Source organism: Lutra lutra, chromosome 8 (assembly GCF_902655055.1).
Source record: "Lutra lutra chromosome 8, mLutLut1.2, whole genome shotgun sequence".
NCBI lineage: Eukaryota > Metazoa > Chordata > Mammalia > Carnivora > Mustelidae > Lutra > Lutra lutra.
Window position 1 is genome coordinate 137,066,959 of NC_062285.1, and position 17,095 is coordinate 137,084,053.

At 44.3% G+C, this 17,095-nt stretch overlaps 1 protein-coding gene across 3 annotated transcripts; it reads left to right on the top strand.

The window, feature by feature from the left end:
* The first annotated feature begins 1,328 nt into the window (after nt 1-1,328).
* On the top strand, nt 1,329-16,400 carry RBX1 (ring-box 1). 3 transcript variants are annotated; one of them, XM_047741213.1, is made up of 5 exons: nt 1,330-1,486; nt 3,399-3,477; nt 9,861-9,931; nt 12,957-13,042; nt 16,211-16,400. In XM_047741213.1, exons 1-5 carry the CDS (start codon nt 1,409-1,411, stop codon nt 16,221-16,223), a joined length of 327 nt encoding a protein of 108 aa, XP_047597169.1. In that variant the 5' UTR covers nt 1,330-1,408; the 3' UTR covers nt 16,224-16,400. The 3 variants fall into 3 exon arrangements, with proteins under 3 accessions (XP_047597168.1, XP_047597171.1, XP_047597169.1); XM_047741212.1 differs by lacking the exon at nt 9,861-9,931 and having other exon boundaries at nt 1,329-1,486; XM_047741215.1 differs by lacking the exon at nt 16,211-16,400 and having other exon boundaries at nt 1,329-1,486; nt 9,861-10,048.
* The last annotated feature ends 695 nt before the right edge of the window (nt 16,401-17,095 follow it).

Genomic DNA, 17,095 nt, shown 5'->3' on the forward strand with positions numbered 1-17,095 from the left:
AGTATCCTGTAGGGGTCTTTGGGAATGCAATAAATTAGATGACAGAAATCTCAACATGGAATTATTACTCTAACAAAATTTGGGCTAAGAAAAACTTTGTAGGGTTCCTATAATGTTTTAAGGTCTCGGACAATTTTTTCTCTTTCCAAGTCTGGTTGAAAGTATGGTGGTGTTTTCATGGATTTGTTGTTCCTGTTTATGACTAAGACAAGGAAACAAATCGCAGTTCTTCCGGCTTGGCAATGGAATCAGTACGCTCCCAATTTTTTTTTAAGAGAAAATACGAGATTTCAAATAAACTAATACAAGATTCAAGAGTGATCTAGCCGAGTCATACTTCCGCAAGGTTAGAGATTCACAAGGGGGATCGGATGTAGAAATGGGCGGGTGACATAAAGTCCAGGTGCTTTGGCTGGGAAGGAACGACCAGTAAGAATCAATGGCCAAGCGCCTCACAAGAATTAAGACGTACAGCGACTGCAGATGAGACTACAGGGCAAGGAGCGAAAAGAGGACGTTAATTAGGGGGAAAGGACACCATAGTCAGATGACCAATTGAGGACTAGGAAACGTGTGCTCAAGTATGTGAAGCTGAAGTCGTGTCCCTTAACCAAAGAGCATTCTAGCACGGAATGCTATCTCGGACGGGCTGGAGATGGCATCTCCCAGGCTCCTAAGCCTCCTCCGCCTATTTCAGGTGTGCAGGTTAAGGCAGGACTGGAGAATGCCTACACAGCTGGGCCCCGGAGAGGACATTCGGGGAGCTCGCGGCTCCCCGTTGTATCCTGAGCATTTCCCGAATCGGAATCAGGAACCAAACGGTGCCTGGGCCCGGCTCTCCCAGGGAGGCTGCACGTCGGGCCTGGCTCGGAAACGGGTCGGGAACCTGCGAAACTGTGGGGGTCTCCCGTTTCGCGATCAGGAGTCGCGGCAGCCGCCCTTGCCGCTTCCCCGGCGAAACGCGCTGCTTTAGACCCGCCGGCACTGGAGCGGTGCGGCGGCCGGGGAAGGCGGGGCGGGGCCGGCACTGCAGGTCGCGGCCGAGGCGGAGGAAGCAGCCGCCGCCCCAGCAGAGGGAGAGCGGCCGGGGGCTTCCCGGGGGAGGAGGCTAGAGGGAGTCTTTCGAGCGTTTCCACCCGGCTCGATCACGTCGGCTGGGCCCCGCCCGGCCCCGCCCCGGCCACCGCCTCTTCCCCGGCCTACGCCGGGGCCCGGAGGTGGGGAGGCGGGGAGGGAGGGACCTGCACCAGCGCCTTTAAGAGGCGTGGCTACGTGCTCCGCCCCCCACCTGCCCCTCGCGCGCCAGTAGGGGGCGGGGTGCGGGAGGAGGTGCCGGGGAGGGAAGAGGAGGGAGGCGTGCGCTGGTGCGCAGGCGCAGTGGCCGGACGACAGACCGTGTGTTTCCAAAATGGCGGCAGCGATGGATGTGGATACCCCGAGCGGCACCAACAGCGGCGCGGGCAAGAAGCGCTTTGAAGTGAAAAAGGTTGGGTCTCGCCAGCGCCTTCCTCAGGGAAGGTAGAGAGGCGCGGATCTGGCTGGCAGGCCCGAGGATGACCGAGGCGCGGAGGAAAGGGCTTCATTTCAGGGCGTTCCTGAGACCGGGTACCAGGAAAGGAAACTAGGGGGCGGGTCTTAGAGTTGATCGGCGTGACTGGGGCCCACTGCCAATGGCAGTATTGGTTTCGCTTGGAGTCTGAGGGGCCAATCACGGAGGCGCTTATTGCGATACGCGGTTGCAACTCGTCTGGGAGAGCCAAGCGCCTGAGCTGTCACTGGAGTGGTGGAGGGGTGGGGAGAAGTGGGTGGGGTGGATAGAAGGGGGAGTCGGAACGATGCAGTGGGTGGAGGGTGGGGGCAGTGCGGCGAAAGCCGGGACCTGAGTTCCTACCGCATTGGAGGCTTCCGAGGAGCCCGGCTGGTGATCTCCTTGCCCCGCCTCTTCCCGAAGCCCGGGGTCCCACTTATTGAGGGACCCTAATTCGGTCCTCGCCTAATCAAGGCCTCCCTTAGCCCTCTCTCTAGTCCTCGTCCCCGCCGAGTTAAAGTGTCTCCAGTGTAACAACTCTAGCTTCTTCGGAGAGGTCTGTTGGTTTGTCACACAGCCGCCACAGTTCTGTGGTCATATCCAAATCCCTCTGTTTCCCCTCCCCCCCAGTGATGGAATTTGTTTAAAAAGAAAATGTGAGCCCAAGCCTTGTGTCATTTAGGAAGGGTTGAGTACTAGTGGCGAACGACCTGGTGAAAGTGGGAAAGCAAAAATGTTGAACGTGTCTTTTTGCATGAAATGTCTTAGAGTGGTTTGCCAACAGTGTGGGAGAAAAGTGCCGATTCCCACATAGTATCAAATAAATCTCTTCCAAATGAAGACTCTGAAATAGGGGAAATGTTACTACTTGAGTATCTGGCTAAACACCGACAATTTTCCCCCTGCTATTGCTTTTTTGGTGTTCCATTGTGGACACTGCATGCTCAGTTACAGGCAGCAGCCATATTGAAGAAAAGAAATAGGGGTTGGTTTTTTTTTTCCTTCAAGTTGAAGCTTTCGGGTGAAAAGTGCTGAAGAAGTTGAACTAGGCTCTGAGAATTGGGTTTGAAAGAGGTGAAGGTTTTGGAAGTAGCACCAGATTAGTGGAGTAAAAGGGAGTTTGGGAATATTTATAATTGCAGAAGCCAGAAGGTTAAATTGCTTAAATGCTGCTTTTAGATAAACACTTAATTGGAATTATCTTAAACTAAATGAGAGTCTGAGCATGTGAAAGTTGAGAACAGCAGTTTATTTGATGGTAGGAACTAACCAAAATTCTGGTGAATTGTAGAGTTTGTTGTGAAATAATCTTGGAAGATTTAAGTCATGACCTTGCTCTGTGTACTCACACACTGGGTAGTTGGTTATCCAGCTTATCCCACGATTACCCATTTTATGATCCAATCATCATCATAGTTCTTCTGTTCCTAGCTTTCACCTCCCGGCTCATTCTTTCAAAGCTGCCTTGAAGAGCAGATACTTTTCTGTGCAGAAATTGAGCTCTTCCGGGGAACCTGTACAGAAATTCAAGTTTGTGCTTATTAAACCTAAAATAGGCACTTAAGAATTATTCCTGATTTTCTTACATTGGTATGGTTGACTAAATTATTGTAAGCTGTGGGAGAAAATAAAGACAATCCATTAATTTGTGTTCACATACTCAACTGTTTAAAGAACAGGTGAGCACACGTGAGGCCTTCTGTTGTCCTCTTATAAAATAAATAAGAGTAATGTAATATCCCCAAACTCTTATGTTTGGTGATCCTTGTGGCCAAAGAGATGATAACTGCAGCTGCAGCATGAAATCCTAGAGTGTGTGCATGCCTGTGTTACAAGGAGAGTGCATTGTTCCCCCTTTTTCTCTTTGCAGTGGAATGCAGTAGCCCTCTGGGCCTGGGATATTGTGGTTGATAACTGTGCCATCTGCAGGAACCACATTATGGATCTTTGTAAGTAACTGGCGGAGGATGGGAGGAAGTTGAGAAGGTTACAGAGATTGTGGCTATCCTGATGTGACCAAATTTCTTCTTCCCAAGGAGATACACAGCCTAGTCAGAACACTTGGTGTCTTCTGCCTCTAGTCCGCTGGTGTGTTTGAAATAGAGTAGATTTAATGATATCCTGGAGGCACATTCATCTCTCAGAATAAATCTACTCAATCTAAAGATGGCAAGCACACATTTAGAATGAGTTGTGGACACAGGCACTGTTGATTATTCCTCTATATTTCCCATCTCATACCCAGACTCAAAGGCAAAAATAGTGAAAGGAAAAAAATAAACTTTGAGCTAAAATATTCCACCAAAGCTAGTTTTCGCTTGGCAAGATTTATAAAGAAAAGAAGCCAACGAAATAAGGAATTTCAGTGTTAGCCCCAAAGTTAAGAGGACATCGCTGCCAACATTGAAATAGACAGCTAATTGCAGTAAAGAAATTTCATTTAAATCTCCTACAGATTCCATCACATGTAGTAGCCAGTACATGGTGGATTTGATAGCGGTTGACAGACTCAGGATCCTTATAGTAATAGGGGCAAGTGTGTTGATCATACCAGTAATAGTTGAGGTTACTTTTTAATCCAGGTGCTAAAATGGTTTGTTACAGAGATAAGGTATAAGGGGAAGAAATTTCAGCTTTCTAGAGTTCGATTTGTAGACACTTATTTTGAAAATCACTCACTTGCCTCTCCAGCTTCATTTTGCAACACTCTCCCACTCACTCTGATAGTTTTTTTGGCTTTCTTTCCTTTCTTGAGTTGTCCATGCTCTTTTTTAGAGCCTTTTTACATCCTGTTGCCTCGGTGTGCAATATTCTCCCTCTTCTCTCCACTACCTTTGCCTAACCCACTACTGTCTGATCTGAATATGAGCCACAAATGCAAGCACATACATAATTTAAATTTTTCTGGTACCCACATTACAGTAAAAAGAAATAGGTGATTTGCATTTTATTTATCCTGCTATATCCAAAAAAATTTCATTTCAACATGTAAATAATATCTTATTTTTTATTTATTTTTAAGATTTTATTTTATTTATTTGACACAGAGAGGTGCAGTGAGAGAAGGAACACAGGAAGGGGAGTGGGAGAGGGAGAGGCAGGCTCCTCGCCGATTAGGGAGCCCAGTGTGGGGCTCGATCCCAGGACCCTGGGATCATGACCTGAGCTGAAGGCAGACCCTTAATGACTGAGCCACCCAGGCGCCCTGTAAATAATATTTTAAAGTGAAATATTCTACATTTTCTTTTTGGTAGTAAGTCTTTGAAGCGTATTTTATGCTTACAGCACCTCTCAGTTCAGACTAGCCGCATTTCAAGTGTTCAGTAGCTATATGAGGCTAGTGGTGACTTTATGGAGCAGTGTGGAACTAACCCATAGTTGGTCTTTAGATCTCATCTTGAACTAGCTCAGAGATGTGTTCCCTGCCCATACTTAACATGCACACAGGCTGTGACAGTTTTCTTAAACATTCCCAAGACCTCCCATGGTTGCCTTTGTAGTATTTAATTTAGTTCGTTCTCTATCATATGTATGTTATTTACTGCTCTCTTCCCAGCATCTAGCATAGTGTCCAGTATGTGATAGGTTCTCACTAAACACTTGCTCAATGAATAATAAAATTACAAGATAGGGGAATAGTCCGATCATTGCAACTTGGAAAGCACCAATCAAATATGTGTTGGTAGTTTGCTGTCCGTGGTTTGAATTTTGACCCTGTTTACCTTTTCACACGACAGTCAAAGCCGACAGCAGCTACCATCGTGTTTAGTATAGATAGAAGGAATCCATCACGGAGAAACATATGCCCAGTTTTAAATGTGTTTGGGTAGGGTTCTGATTACATGCGTGCCAATTTTGTTGCTGTGCATTTTCATAAGGAGTTGTGCCCAAAGCAAATTTTATTTTCTTGGGTCTCTCTTCTGTAAATAGTTAATGATTCCAAATAACCCTGGTTTGGGTTTTTTAAGTTATTTAAGTCATTTTGTGTCTCTCTGGATTCAAGAGAATATACTTCTTGGGAGGACCACAACAAACAAAGGCCATTGATACTTTATCTTAGTTGAACACTTGAGGGATCAATGTAGGTCTTCAGTTAGATACCTACCTACTTTATCATATATTTTAAATGTTAGATGAAGTAGAATATTGATTTTTTTTTTTTTTTTTTTTTTTTTTAAAGTAAGCCCTGGTGTGGGGCTTGAACTCACAACCCTGAGATCAGGAGCCTCATGCTCTACAGACTGAGCTAGCCAGGCGCCCCAGAATATTGAAATCTTACAACAAAAAATTATGAAAGTATTTTCAAATCATGTCTTTTCAAAATTTTAATTGAGAAGTTTGTTCTTTTTTAAAAAAATTATTTCTTAAGGTTTTATTTTATTTTTAAAGATTTTATTTATTTATTTGACAGAGATATCACAAGTGGGCAGAGAGGCCGGTAGAGAGAGGGGGGAAGCAGACTCCCTGCTGAGCAGAAAGCTCGATGTGGGGATCCATCCCAGGATCCTGAGACCATGACCTGAGCCAAAGGCAGAGGCTTAACCCACTGAGCCACCCAGGCATCCCTTAAGGTTTTATTTTAATTCTAGTTAACATGCATCATTATATTAGTTTCAGGCATACAATATAGTAGTGACTAACTCTTCCGTACATTACTGGGTGCTCATCATGACAAGTGCATTCCTTAATCTCCATCACCTATTTAACCCATCTCCTCATCCTCCTTCCTTCTGATAACCATCAAATTGTTCTCTATAATTAAGAGTCTGTTTTCAAGTCTTGTCTTTTATTCATTCAATGAATGCTCACATCCTGGGCATTTTGCTAGGCACCAGTATAAAACAGTGACTGAGATCAAATTTTTACCCTTAAGAAATACACCTTTTTGTTTACCACAGACACTATAGAGAAGTCTGGTTGCCACAACTGGGCTTGCCTTCCGTTAAAAAAATAAATGGATTATGATTCCTGTAAAAAGACTTTTTGTCAAAGCTGAAAATAAGAATCTTGATTTAGCAATGGCCATTTTCTAATAAATTCTGGTCTGGCATTAAATGAATAATTATGTACATAGCCCTAAATAAGTAACAGTGATTATGGCTGTGCCCAAGTTGGACTCTTCTGTAAAGCTTTCTTGGTCTGAAGACATCCTCTTTTGAGTAAAAATTAACACTACATCCCTCTTCTAGCTTCGTATTTATTGTATATTGCCCCATTTCTTTGTTGTTGTTAAGAGTTGCTGAAACACATAATCTAGGTTTTCTCCATTATCTCAGGTAGTCTTGTTCCAGATGAAGAGGGCATCCAGAAGGGTGTAGACCCACCCTTTGCCCATGAGAAGTTAGCCTCTTCCTAAACCACAGGTCCATCCCTGTTTTGAAAGTGTGAAATCCATCAGCTTCCAAGGTGAAACCATTGCTTCCTTAGCAGACCTTTGGTGGTAATGCTCAATGCTTTTTTTTTTTTTTTTTAAGATTTTTAATTTATTTATTTGATAGAGATCACAAGTAGGCAGAGATGTAGGCAGAGGGGGAGGGGGAAGCAAGCTCCCTGCGGAGCAGATAGCCCGATGCGGGGCTCGATCCCAGGACCCTGAGATCATGACCTGAGCCGAAGGCAGAGGCTTAACCCGCTGAGCCATCCAGGCGCCCTGGTAATGCTCTTATATTGAAGTTTAAAAGTCCCCAGACTATGTATTGCATGCACTAAGCCTCTGCCTTTGCAGGGGTATGACAGGAACCCATTATGTGCTGCTTGTTTTGGCTGCTCTAGGTTGACAATGAATAGTTAACTTTCCCTTTTTATTTTTTTATTTTATTTATTTATTTTTTTTTTTTAAAGATTTTATTCATTGACAGAGAGAGAGAGAGAGATCACAAGTAGGCAGAGAGGCAGGCAGAGAGAGAGAGGGAAGCAGGCTCCCGGCTGAGCAGAGAGCCCGATGTGGGGCTCGATCCCAGGACCCTGAGATCACGACCTGAGCCGAAGGCAGAGGCTTTAACCCACTGAGCCACCCAGGCGCCCCAACTTTCCCTTTTTAAATGAACAACTCAACTCCTGTCTGCACCAACAGCTCAAGAATTTTTTTTTTTTAAGATTTTATTTATTAGAGAGAGAGAGCACAAGTAAGGGAAGCAGCAGGCAGAGGGAGAGAAAGAGGGAGAAGGAGGTTTCCCACTAAGCAGGGAGCCTCATATGGGGCTCGATCCCAGGACGCTAGGATCATGACCTGACCTGAAGGCAGACACTCAACTGACTGAGCCACCCAGGCACCCCTCAAGAACATTTTCTATTTGAAAACATTTTACACTCATATTTAATAATTTTTCATGCCATATCCTTTCTTTCATGGCTTTGTAGATTGCAGTCCTATCCCTCCTATATATTTTTGTTCTTTGTTAGGAATTACCAGGTAAAGAATGCATATGTAGTTGGCCCCCATTGTCTCTGTTGGTAGAAGTGGTTTTGTTTGCTTATTCAGGTACTGAGAGCCTACTTTGCTCTTGGCACAGAAAGAGTCCCTTAAAAATACCTTGACCTAGAAAAATTTAAACATGATCATGTACCTTGAAACAGTCGTTATTTATTTCAGTAATAATTATGTCTCTTAATTAACTAATTTCATGATATATTATACTTATCTGAGAGAATCCAACTTGAAGGTCATCAGATTTTATTTTCTCTACTTTTGAAAATGGTAGTGCAGTCATAGCTCCAGTAAATCCTTGCATATACTGCATAGACTCTGGACTCTCCACTCCTATCAGAAGGAGAACCCAGTTACTCTCTTTGTAGTGTGGATCTGGTAGCAAAAGGAAGTTTTGTGATTTCAGATCCTTTGCCTTTCATAGTTTTGAAGGATGGAAAAAACCCTTATGGTGTATAATTTCCCCCAAGACCAGACAGACCCATTCAAGTCTCAGCACTATTTGCCTACAGTCTTTCTGTTTCTCACCTATGGAAGTTTGAAGTAATTGTCTGTTTTTAGTCTTTCCCGAAACTTTTTATTCTTCAAATGAGAGACTCCATTTAGTTACCACCTTCAGAGAAAGCAAATTAGACTTAGTAATTCTTGTTCCTTGAAGATTCATCCCAGTAGAGCTTTACTCATCAGTTCTTGACCTGTCAGATTTGTATTCTATTTTAATTCCTCTCTCTTCCCCTCTGTGAAATTGATATTTGGAGATATTTGCCATAATGTGCTCTGTTCACAAGACAGCATCACCTTGGGTCGTACACATCACCAGTTAGTGGGCCCCAAGTCTCTAGCCCATTGGCTGAACAGATTGGCTTTGTTTGATGGTGGTTTTTTTTTGTTTTTTTTTTTTTTTAAAGATTTTATTTATTTATTTGACAGAGAGAGAGAGATCACAAGCAGGCAGAGAGGCAGGCAGAGAGAGGGGAGGGAGCAGGCTCCCTGCTGAGCAGAGAGCCCGATGCGGGACTCGATCCCAGGACCCTGAGATCATGACCTGAGCCGAAGGCAGCGGCTTAACCACTGAGCCACCCAGGCGCCCCTGTTTGATGGTGTTTTAAAGATGTTTGAGTTTTGGTGCTTTCACACAGAGCATGCGCTCCAGTGTGCCACAGGCCTCTTCACCTCTTTTATTTTGCTTCTGTCCCAGTTCTTGTGTGTGTGCCTGACCCCTCGAGGGGCTGGAGCTTGTTACCCAGTGAGGCCATACTGTTGGAAGGACCTCAGAGGCAGCATTTGCCCAAAACAGGGAGAAGATGCCACTTCTCAGAACAGTAAGAGTTACGAGGTAGCTTTAAGAATTTACTAGATGAGGGGCGCCTCGGTGGCTCGGTGGGTTGGGGCCTCTGCCTTCGGCCCAGGTCATGATCCCGGGGTCCTGGGATCGGGCCCCGCGTCGGGCTGTCTGCTCCGCGGGGAGCCTGCTTCATCTTCTCTCTCTCTCTCTCTGTCTGCCTCTCTGCCTGCTTGTGATCTCTGTCTGTCAAATAAATAAATAAAATCTTTAAAAAAAAAAAAAAAAAAAAAAAAGAATTTACTAGATGAACCAAACTAGGAGAAATCACTTTGGTTTGGACAGGTCAGGTTATGTTCAGAACTAAAAATGTGCCTTTTCCTTCATCACTCTGTGACCAAGGAGAGGAAATCGTTGCAAAGCAAACGGATAAGTCACATCTCTGCCTTCTGCGCTTCTCCCCTTCCTACACTCATGGAAAAACAATGGTGACTAATGAACCACTTGAGATTTTGTCCAGGTTTGCATCACCCTCACCCCTACCTCGCCCAAATCCTGTGCTTGTGATGCTACGCAGGTGGGGCACGGGAGGTCCAGTGATCTTGTTGCTCTTGTTCCCACAGGCATAGAATGTCAAGCTAACCAGGCGTCCGCTACTTCTGAAGAGTGCACTGTTGCATGGGGAGTCTGTAACGTAAGGAAACATCTTTCCCTATCAGCATGGCTTGTAAACATATTACCACTTTTCCTGCTTTGCCAGTCTTGAAAATAACTAGGAAAAAAAATGACTAGCCCACCTTTCTCCCAAAAGGTATACAAATAGTAAAAAAGATTTTAAATCTTTGTACTGTTCACCTGTGATAGGTTAAAAATTACTAGTTATTATACGGGCACCATTTTGTCTTAATTATAAAGAGGAACGACTTGTTAGCAACACTTTGGGGATTCATCTTTGGGAATTGCCTGCAAGGCCTGTGGCAGTCTTTGGAATATTCCCCTGTTGGTGGACATCTTTACCTTCTTAACAGATCTTTTTTTAGGGCTATATATGCCTTGTTGAACTAAGTTTGACAAATAAATTGAGTGTTCAAGGGCCCATGTCTGTGTGTTCTAAAGTGTGGCAAATGTACTAAGTTAGGATTTTTTTTTAACGTGGCTCATGCCAGAAATGTTTTGTCCAGCATCGTTGGACTGAATGTACAGCCTTCCCCGGCATGACAGCTGTGAAGGATAACATCAAATATGTTATTTCTAGCATGTGTTAAAAATTCGTCTCTATAGCCATATAGTCCCAGTTACAGGAGCTAAAATTGTCCTGTCCTCCTGTGCCAAGGGGAAAGAGGACCCACAGCCCCCAGCATAGCCCAGGCCTAAGAGGCTCTGGAGTCAGACCATCATTCCCTGTCTTTGACTTACTTGCTAACTGACTTCAGACAAGGTGTTTGACATCCCTAACCCTGGCTTCCCTCATGTAGACTGCACAGAGTTATAATCAGGATGAAACGATTTTATCCTAGCACATAGGAGACATAAGTGTTTGTTTGTTAAATATGAATAAGTAACAACTTTGGGGGGGTGTTGGTTACTGAGCACATATCAGTACTTTGGCCCAGCAGGCTGAGGCTCTGTCCTACCCGAGCCTGTCCCACACCTTCTTATTCTGTCAAGGCCCTTTGAGCGGTTTCCCAGTAGCCTGTATTGGCCCAGCCAGTACTGGCCCAGTTGGATTTGTTGTTTATGGGGATAAATAAAATATATCGGGCTCTTTGCCCTGCCTGACATTCAGGCATATACCAAGGGCCATGTTACCTTTTGGTGGAGGGCAAAGGAAGTGAACTTCCCCTAAGTTTGGCTAAGGCGAGACTAGCTCAGAGAGCCTGCCATAAAGAGGAGCTGGCCTGGGGTGGCAGAAACCCTTGGACCAGCGCTGGCTTCTAGTTCTGGGTCTTCTCGCCCACCCCATGAGTTAGGCAAGTCCCTTGATTTGTCGGAGTCTCAGTTTCCTGTCTGCAAAAGGAAGGTAATGATACCTGTCGTGATTCCTCACCAGGCTTGCTGTGAGGCTCCGGTTAGGTGATAGGGGTCCGCATCCTCTGTGAGCTGTAAGCACTAGGCAGTGTACTTGAGACTGCGGGTACACCCCTCAGCCGACCACCAGTTATTAACAGGCGGAAAGTTGGGACCAGGCTGGTGCAGGGATGCTGGCACCTGCTCTGCATCCTTACTTGCAGCCCCCTTTCCCTCCATCTTCCGAGGTAGTTGGGGTGTATAAGGACCCTGTACTGCTACAAGGGGCCTAATGGGGGTGGGAGGCAGTGGGGAAAGGTGTCCTGAATACCCTTAGGTGAGCCTGTCCCTACTACCTGGAGATTGAGAAAAAAAAGGCCTCACTTTCTGCTTTCTAGAAGTTTTTGGGTTTTTTTCTCTCTTTCACAGTGAGTTGTGTGAGAGTCAACGAGTTGCACAAAAGGGATCTAAAGCTCTCACTCTGGGCGAGTACCTGTCCTGTGGACCATCCACAGTGTCCTAGCTGTGGATTCCACTCTCGATTACCAGATTCCGTCTCTGTCTTTATCAAGACAGTGCCCGTGATGGTAATCCACTCAGTGACTCTTCTCGAAGGTCCCCGCATGTTTTGGTAGGGCCTGCTGACCGGACTTTGAGTCTGTTATTAAATCAGGCTTGCAGAACTTTCATTATTCTGCTGGGCAGCCAGCATTTCTCCCCTGTCCCCACCTGAGCCCCACCCCTCTCAGATACGATGAGGGGAGCGCTTGTAGCTGCTGTCTTAATTCTCCGCTCCCGTGAGCAGTCGGGAGAGTAAATGTCTGTCGCAGAGGTATTGTGATTAGCACCTGTGTGTCATTCACTCACACCAAAAAACTCCCACAGATTTTCCTTTTGCCCAAATCTGAAAGCCATCTCCTAGCTCCCCTCAGTTACCAGCCTTCTTGGTATTCTGGCCATTTTATTTCTTGCCTAGATCATTAAATAAGTCGTTTGATCATCTTTTCCGCTGCTTGTGTGCGGTTTGTACATCGTGATGCTTCCTTTTTCCCTCATTTTTTTAGTCTTTTTTAGTCTTTTTAAGTTTTTTAAGTTTTTTAGTCTTTTTAAGAGAAAGTGCCTCACCCCTTAAAGGCTTACCAGGTACTGAGCTGTTTTAATATCGGTACACCTTTGAACAAATCTGGAAAGAAGGTCTTTTGAACAGAGCTGAGCTGGGTGCGGGGAGATTGGGGAAGTGCCCGTCTCAGCGTTGGCAGGAGAAGTCACTGCTCCCAGGGTTCCCGTTCTCCAAGGTGGGGGAGGGGCAGCTGGGGACCAAGAATGGGGAAGTTTGAAATCTGCCTGTGATCAAGGGCCTCCTGGCATGTGTCCAAGGAAAGTACAGGAAAGTAGAAGCCTCCCCTTACAGGCCCAAGAGGACCAGGAAGCCACATTCCATCTTCCCTTAAGGGAAGGGGAGAGAACGCACTGCTATAGCATATATGATGCTTCCTATAATTCCTTCTCGTAGTGGTTACATTTCTAACCGGTGTTTCAGTGGGAGTGTCCTGTACCTGACTAAGGCGTGAGGGGTTGTTGACCTTTTGCCTCTCATTGTTGTCTCCCCTTGTTCGCTGGTCCCCTGTGTGTCACCAGGCTGCTGCCCTTGAGACAGACCGTCAGTAGATGGCTGAGGAATGATCTTTAATAAAATGTGTCTTCTCTTCCAGCATGCTTTTCACTTCCATTGCATCTCTCGCTGGCTCAAAACACGGCAGGTGTGTCCGTTGGACAACAGAGAGTGGGAATTCCAAAAGTAGGTGTCTGGCTGTTCTGACGTTGTAAGACTGGGCTCTGTGGGCCGTGTCATCCCTGAGTCACCTCAAGCTGGAGAGTGCAGAGTCTGAGAAGATGGGAGACAGGGAGCATACCTTGTTTTACAAACAAACTTTTATTTTATTTATTTTTTTTTTAAAGATTTTATTTATTTATTTGACAGAGAGAAATCACAAGTAGGCAGAGAGGCAGGCAGAGAGAGAGGAGGAAGCAGGCTCCCCGCTGAGCAGAAAGCCCGATGCGGGGCTCGAACCCAGGACCTGGGATCATGACCTGAGCCAAAGGCAGCGGCTCAACCCACTGAGCCACCCAGGCGCCCCTGAAAACAAACTTTTAATTAGTAAAACAAGCGCTCATCTGTGAGTCCCACCTCTCAGGGTCTGTGAAAGTAGAAAATACGAGAATCTGCAAACTATTCATTATTTCCAGAATCATATCCATAATAAGGCTCCAGGGGCTAACCAAGGTCAAGTATCTTTGCTTGGGGTTGAATTATATCTACCTATTCTGCTTCATGGTTCCATCTCATGGTGATTAACTCCGATATGGCATTTGTGGCTATCTCAACTAAATTACTAGTATTATATAAATAAAACGTGACATGGTAAATTTTTTAAAAATTCAGATAGTCAAGAGGGCATACCCCAAAAAATTTAGTGTCCCACCGTAGTCTCCTGATCTCAGTCCCAGAGGTGACCACAAGTTCTTAGTACCTCCTGACTAGCTCTGGAACATGCTTGCATGCACATGGGTACATATGTGTATGTAATTTTAACATAAATATGAACATCCAACATAGTAATTCACCTTGCTTTTTCATTTCATATATTTTGGAGTTTTTTCATATATATCCGAGTACCTCCTTTCTGATAGTTGAAGTAGTTTTTATGTTGATACACCATAATTTATTTAATTGATAGATTTTAGGTTTCAGATTTTTCACTTAAAAATAGTGTGTAAGGATGACCATCCCTATAAATGAATCTTTGTGAATATGTGCAGGTGTATTTGTAGCAGTACTTCCTAAAGGAGGAATTTCTGAGTGAAGAGTGTGTACATTTTTATTTTTGATTAAAGTCAGATTTTCCTTTCCCTAGAATATATTATAATTTACACTCCCTCTAAACAGTGCAGCAGAAGGCCCATTTCTCCATTTCCTGCTAAGGCTCTGTTATCAAACTTCTCCATCTCAGCTGCTTCGATAGTTGAAAACTAGTATCCAGCTGCGTTTTTTGAATTTTGAGTAAGATTGGCTACTTTTCATATGTTTTTATGCTTCTTTCCCTGTGAAATGCTATGTTTTGTTGCTGTTGAATTATTCACCATTTGCTTTATCAAATTTTTTATGAGAAGGGTTTTATTTAAATATGAGTTTTGATTAATAAGATACAATGAAGTTTAAAAAACAAAAGATGGAATTCTTTGTTAAATGTTGAGAAATCCCTTATTGGTACAGTTATTTTGCTTTTACACTTGGTTATTTATTTTTTAAAGAATTTTGGAAGTCTTACTGACTGCATGTTCATTTCTTAAGAAACCTGCCAAATACTCAGTGTTTTAACTTTTAACTACCATGGTGCTTCCTTCAGCAAAGTGTGTGGTACCTAACGTGTAAGATACGAAAACGCGGGAGACAGCCCTTCCCCATCCTCAGGAGCTCGAGTTCTGAGTAGAACCATGAAGTCACACATATCAAGGCAAAAACACTTTTCTGCATTCTCAGGAGGCCTTTGTAATTGGCTCTGCCCTGAAGCAGGCTCCGGGTTCTGTTTTGGACCCAAATTGTGCCATGTTGCCCATTAAATATTCCCTGGACTGAGCCTAGGAAGTGGAGGGTATGAAGAATCCCTCGTGTTGGGCTTTGACACCACCACCGTGTCCCACCAGCGGCCTTGTCAGGCAGGGCTCGACAACGCATTGGGAAAACAGATTCCGAAGGAATAAATCATGGGCATCCTTTAATCTGATAGACAACGTCTGGCTTTCTCTCCAGTACACTTACAAACACTGGGGCTCTACTCTGTGTGGAATTTGGCACAACTTTTTTGGTAGACGATATTCAAGTAGATTTCATATGAGAAGTGTTTAAAACATCTAGTAGTCCTTTGGGATGATTGACAGCACGACCCAGAGTTCAAGTGATTGACAGCATGACCCAGAGTTCAAGTGCCCTGGTTTCCACCCATTGTTAAATGTATTATGTTCTGTGTTGTACTTTGTTATATAAGTATTTTACTCAGAGGATAACGGTCCATAACTGGACAGAAGACTGAGTAAAATAATAGAAGGATATTTGTTCAAGAAGCACATTTATTTTTTTTTATTTTTTTTTTAAGATTTTATTTATTTATTTGACAGAGAGAAATCACAAGTAAGCAGAGAGGCAGGCAGAGAGAGAGGAGGAAGCAGGCTCCCTGCTGAGCAGAAAGCCCGATGTGGGGCTCGAACCCAGGACCTGGGATCATGACCTGAGCCGAAGGCAGTGGCTTAACCCACTGAGCCACCCAGGCGCCCCAAGAAGCACATTTATATGTGAAAGAACTTTCCCAGCCTTGTTTGTTTTTATACTCTTATTAGAGCCAAATTTTGGCTTTTGGGGAAGTCAGAAACCACCTGAAATCCATATCTCATTTCTCTGCAGTTCTCTTTCTTAGTGCTGAATGGAATCAGGGTGGAAATTGGACCTGGTGATAGATTTTGAAATTCAGGCCTTTTAGTGACTGTTCCTGTGTTTGCCTGAGTAGCAGATCTGAGTGAAAACAAACTGCGGTGGGAGGGGGAGGCTGAGTGCTCAGAGGGTGTCTGAGCCGGGGACTGGAGCCACCAGAGCAGTTCCCCGTCGCAGCCCCTGGTTCTTACTTTTCCCTCTCGCCTCCCAATACTGCGCACGTCTGTCCGCTAACCGGAAGGAGGATCAGGTGGGTGTAGTTGAGGCCCATGGAGGGACTCCCACCAAGAAGAAGGTAGAAGGTAAAATGTGAAGGATAAAATAAAAGGGGCAAAACCTCGTGTCAACCCAATGTGGGAGCACACTTGCACTCACATGTTTAAAGTTTTCCTTACATTTGCTCCTGTGTTCTGGCAGGTTCTGTAGTCTCAAGCAGGAAATTACTAAGAAGTTAATAAAATAATGTACTTTATCTTTCAGGTACGGGCACTAGAGAGAGAATTCTTCCATCGAGCTCAACTGTTCTGTTATTCATTTAATGACTTGCCCTCCTGTTACTTAATTATAAATTAGATAGAACCGTGTCTTTTCTGCTTTGTCTTTTTAGTTTGCTATTCCCGCAGCCATATTGTATTCTGTGTCAAATAAAATCCAGTTGGATTCTAGAACAGATGCTGTCTCTTGTGTATGTGAAAAAGTGAACATAGATAAAGGATCCCCGCTTCCTAGGTTGGAAGGCTTTCTTTCGAAAGTGAGATGTTTGTTCATTAGAGCAGAGTTGTCCTGTGAGCACATCGCTTGGTCACGAGGAATCCTGGTCCACAGCCTGGTCATCGATGGCGGTCTCAGGCAAGTCGTCTCTGCTCCACCCTTTCCCCTGTAGAACGGCTCCTAAGAACTAAATGGCATCATATGTGCACAGAAAGAAGCTTTGTAAACTGTCAAACCACTATACGAATGTTAACCTTGACTGTGTATGACATGTTGCTTTATCTTCTTGGTTTAGAAAAATTAACCTGAAAAAAATCTAATATGTGATTTTGGCTAACAAAAGAAGAATTTATGAACTCAAGTTGAAAATGGGTGTATTAGAGCGTCCACTTAAAATGGAATTAAAAAGAATTCAAATTGCCTTTACCACCACAATCTTTTGCAGTTTGTTTAAAATGTCTTGGCCATGGGGGTGCCTGGCTGGCTCAGTCGGTAGAGCATGCGACTCTTGATCTTGGGGTCATGAGTTCAAGCCCCACATTGGGTATAAAGATTACTTTAAAAAATAAAAAGTCTTGGCCATGGAAGAACTTGCCAGTTCTAAAACTAACTCAGTGGTGATACAGTCTTTAACTGAAAAACAGTCTAGTTTAC

Coding starts and splice junctions, on each gene's coding strand:
- RBX1 (XM_047741212.1), top strand. CDS start 1,409: ATGGCGGCAGCGATGGATGTGGATACCCCGAGCGGCACCAACAGCGGC. Junction 3,478..12,956: donor GAACCACATTATGGATCTTT/GTAAGTAACTGG, acceptor CTTCTCTTCCAG/CATGCTTTTCACTTCCATTG. Junction 13,043..16,210: donor AGAGAGTGGGAATTCCAAAA/GTAGGTGTCTGG, acceptor TTTATCTTTCAG/GTACGGGCACTAGAGAGAGA.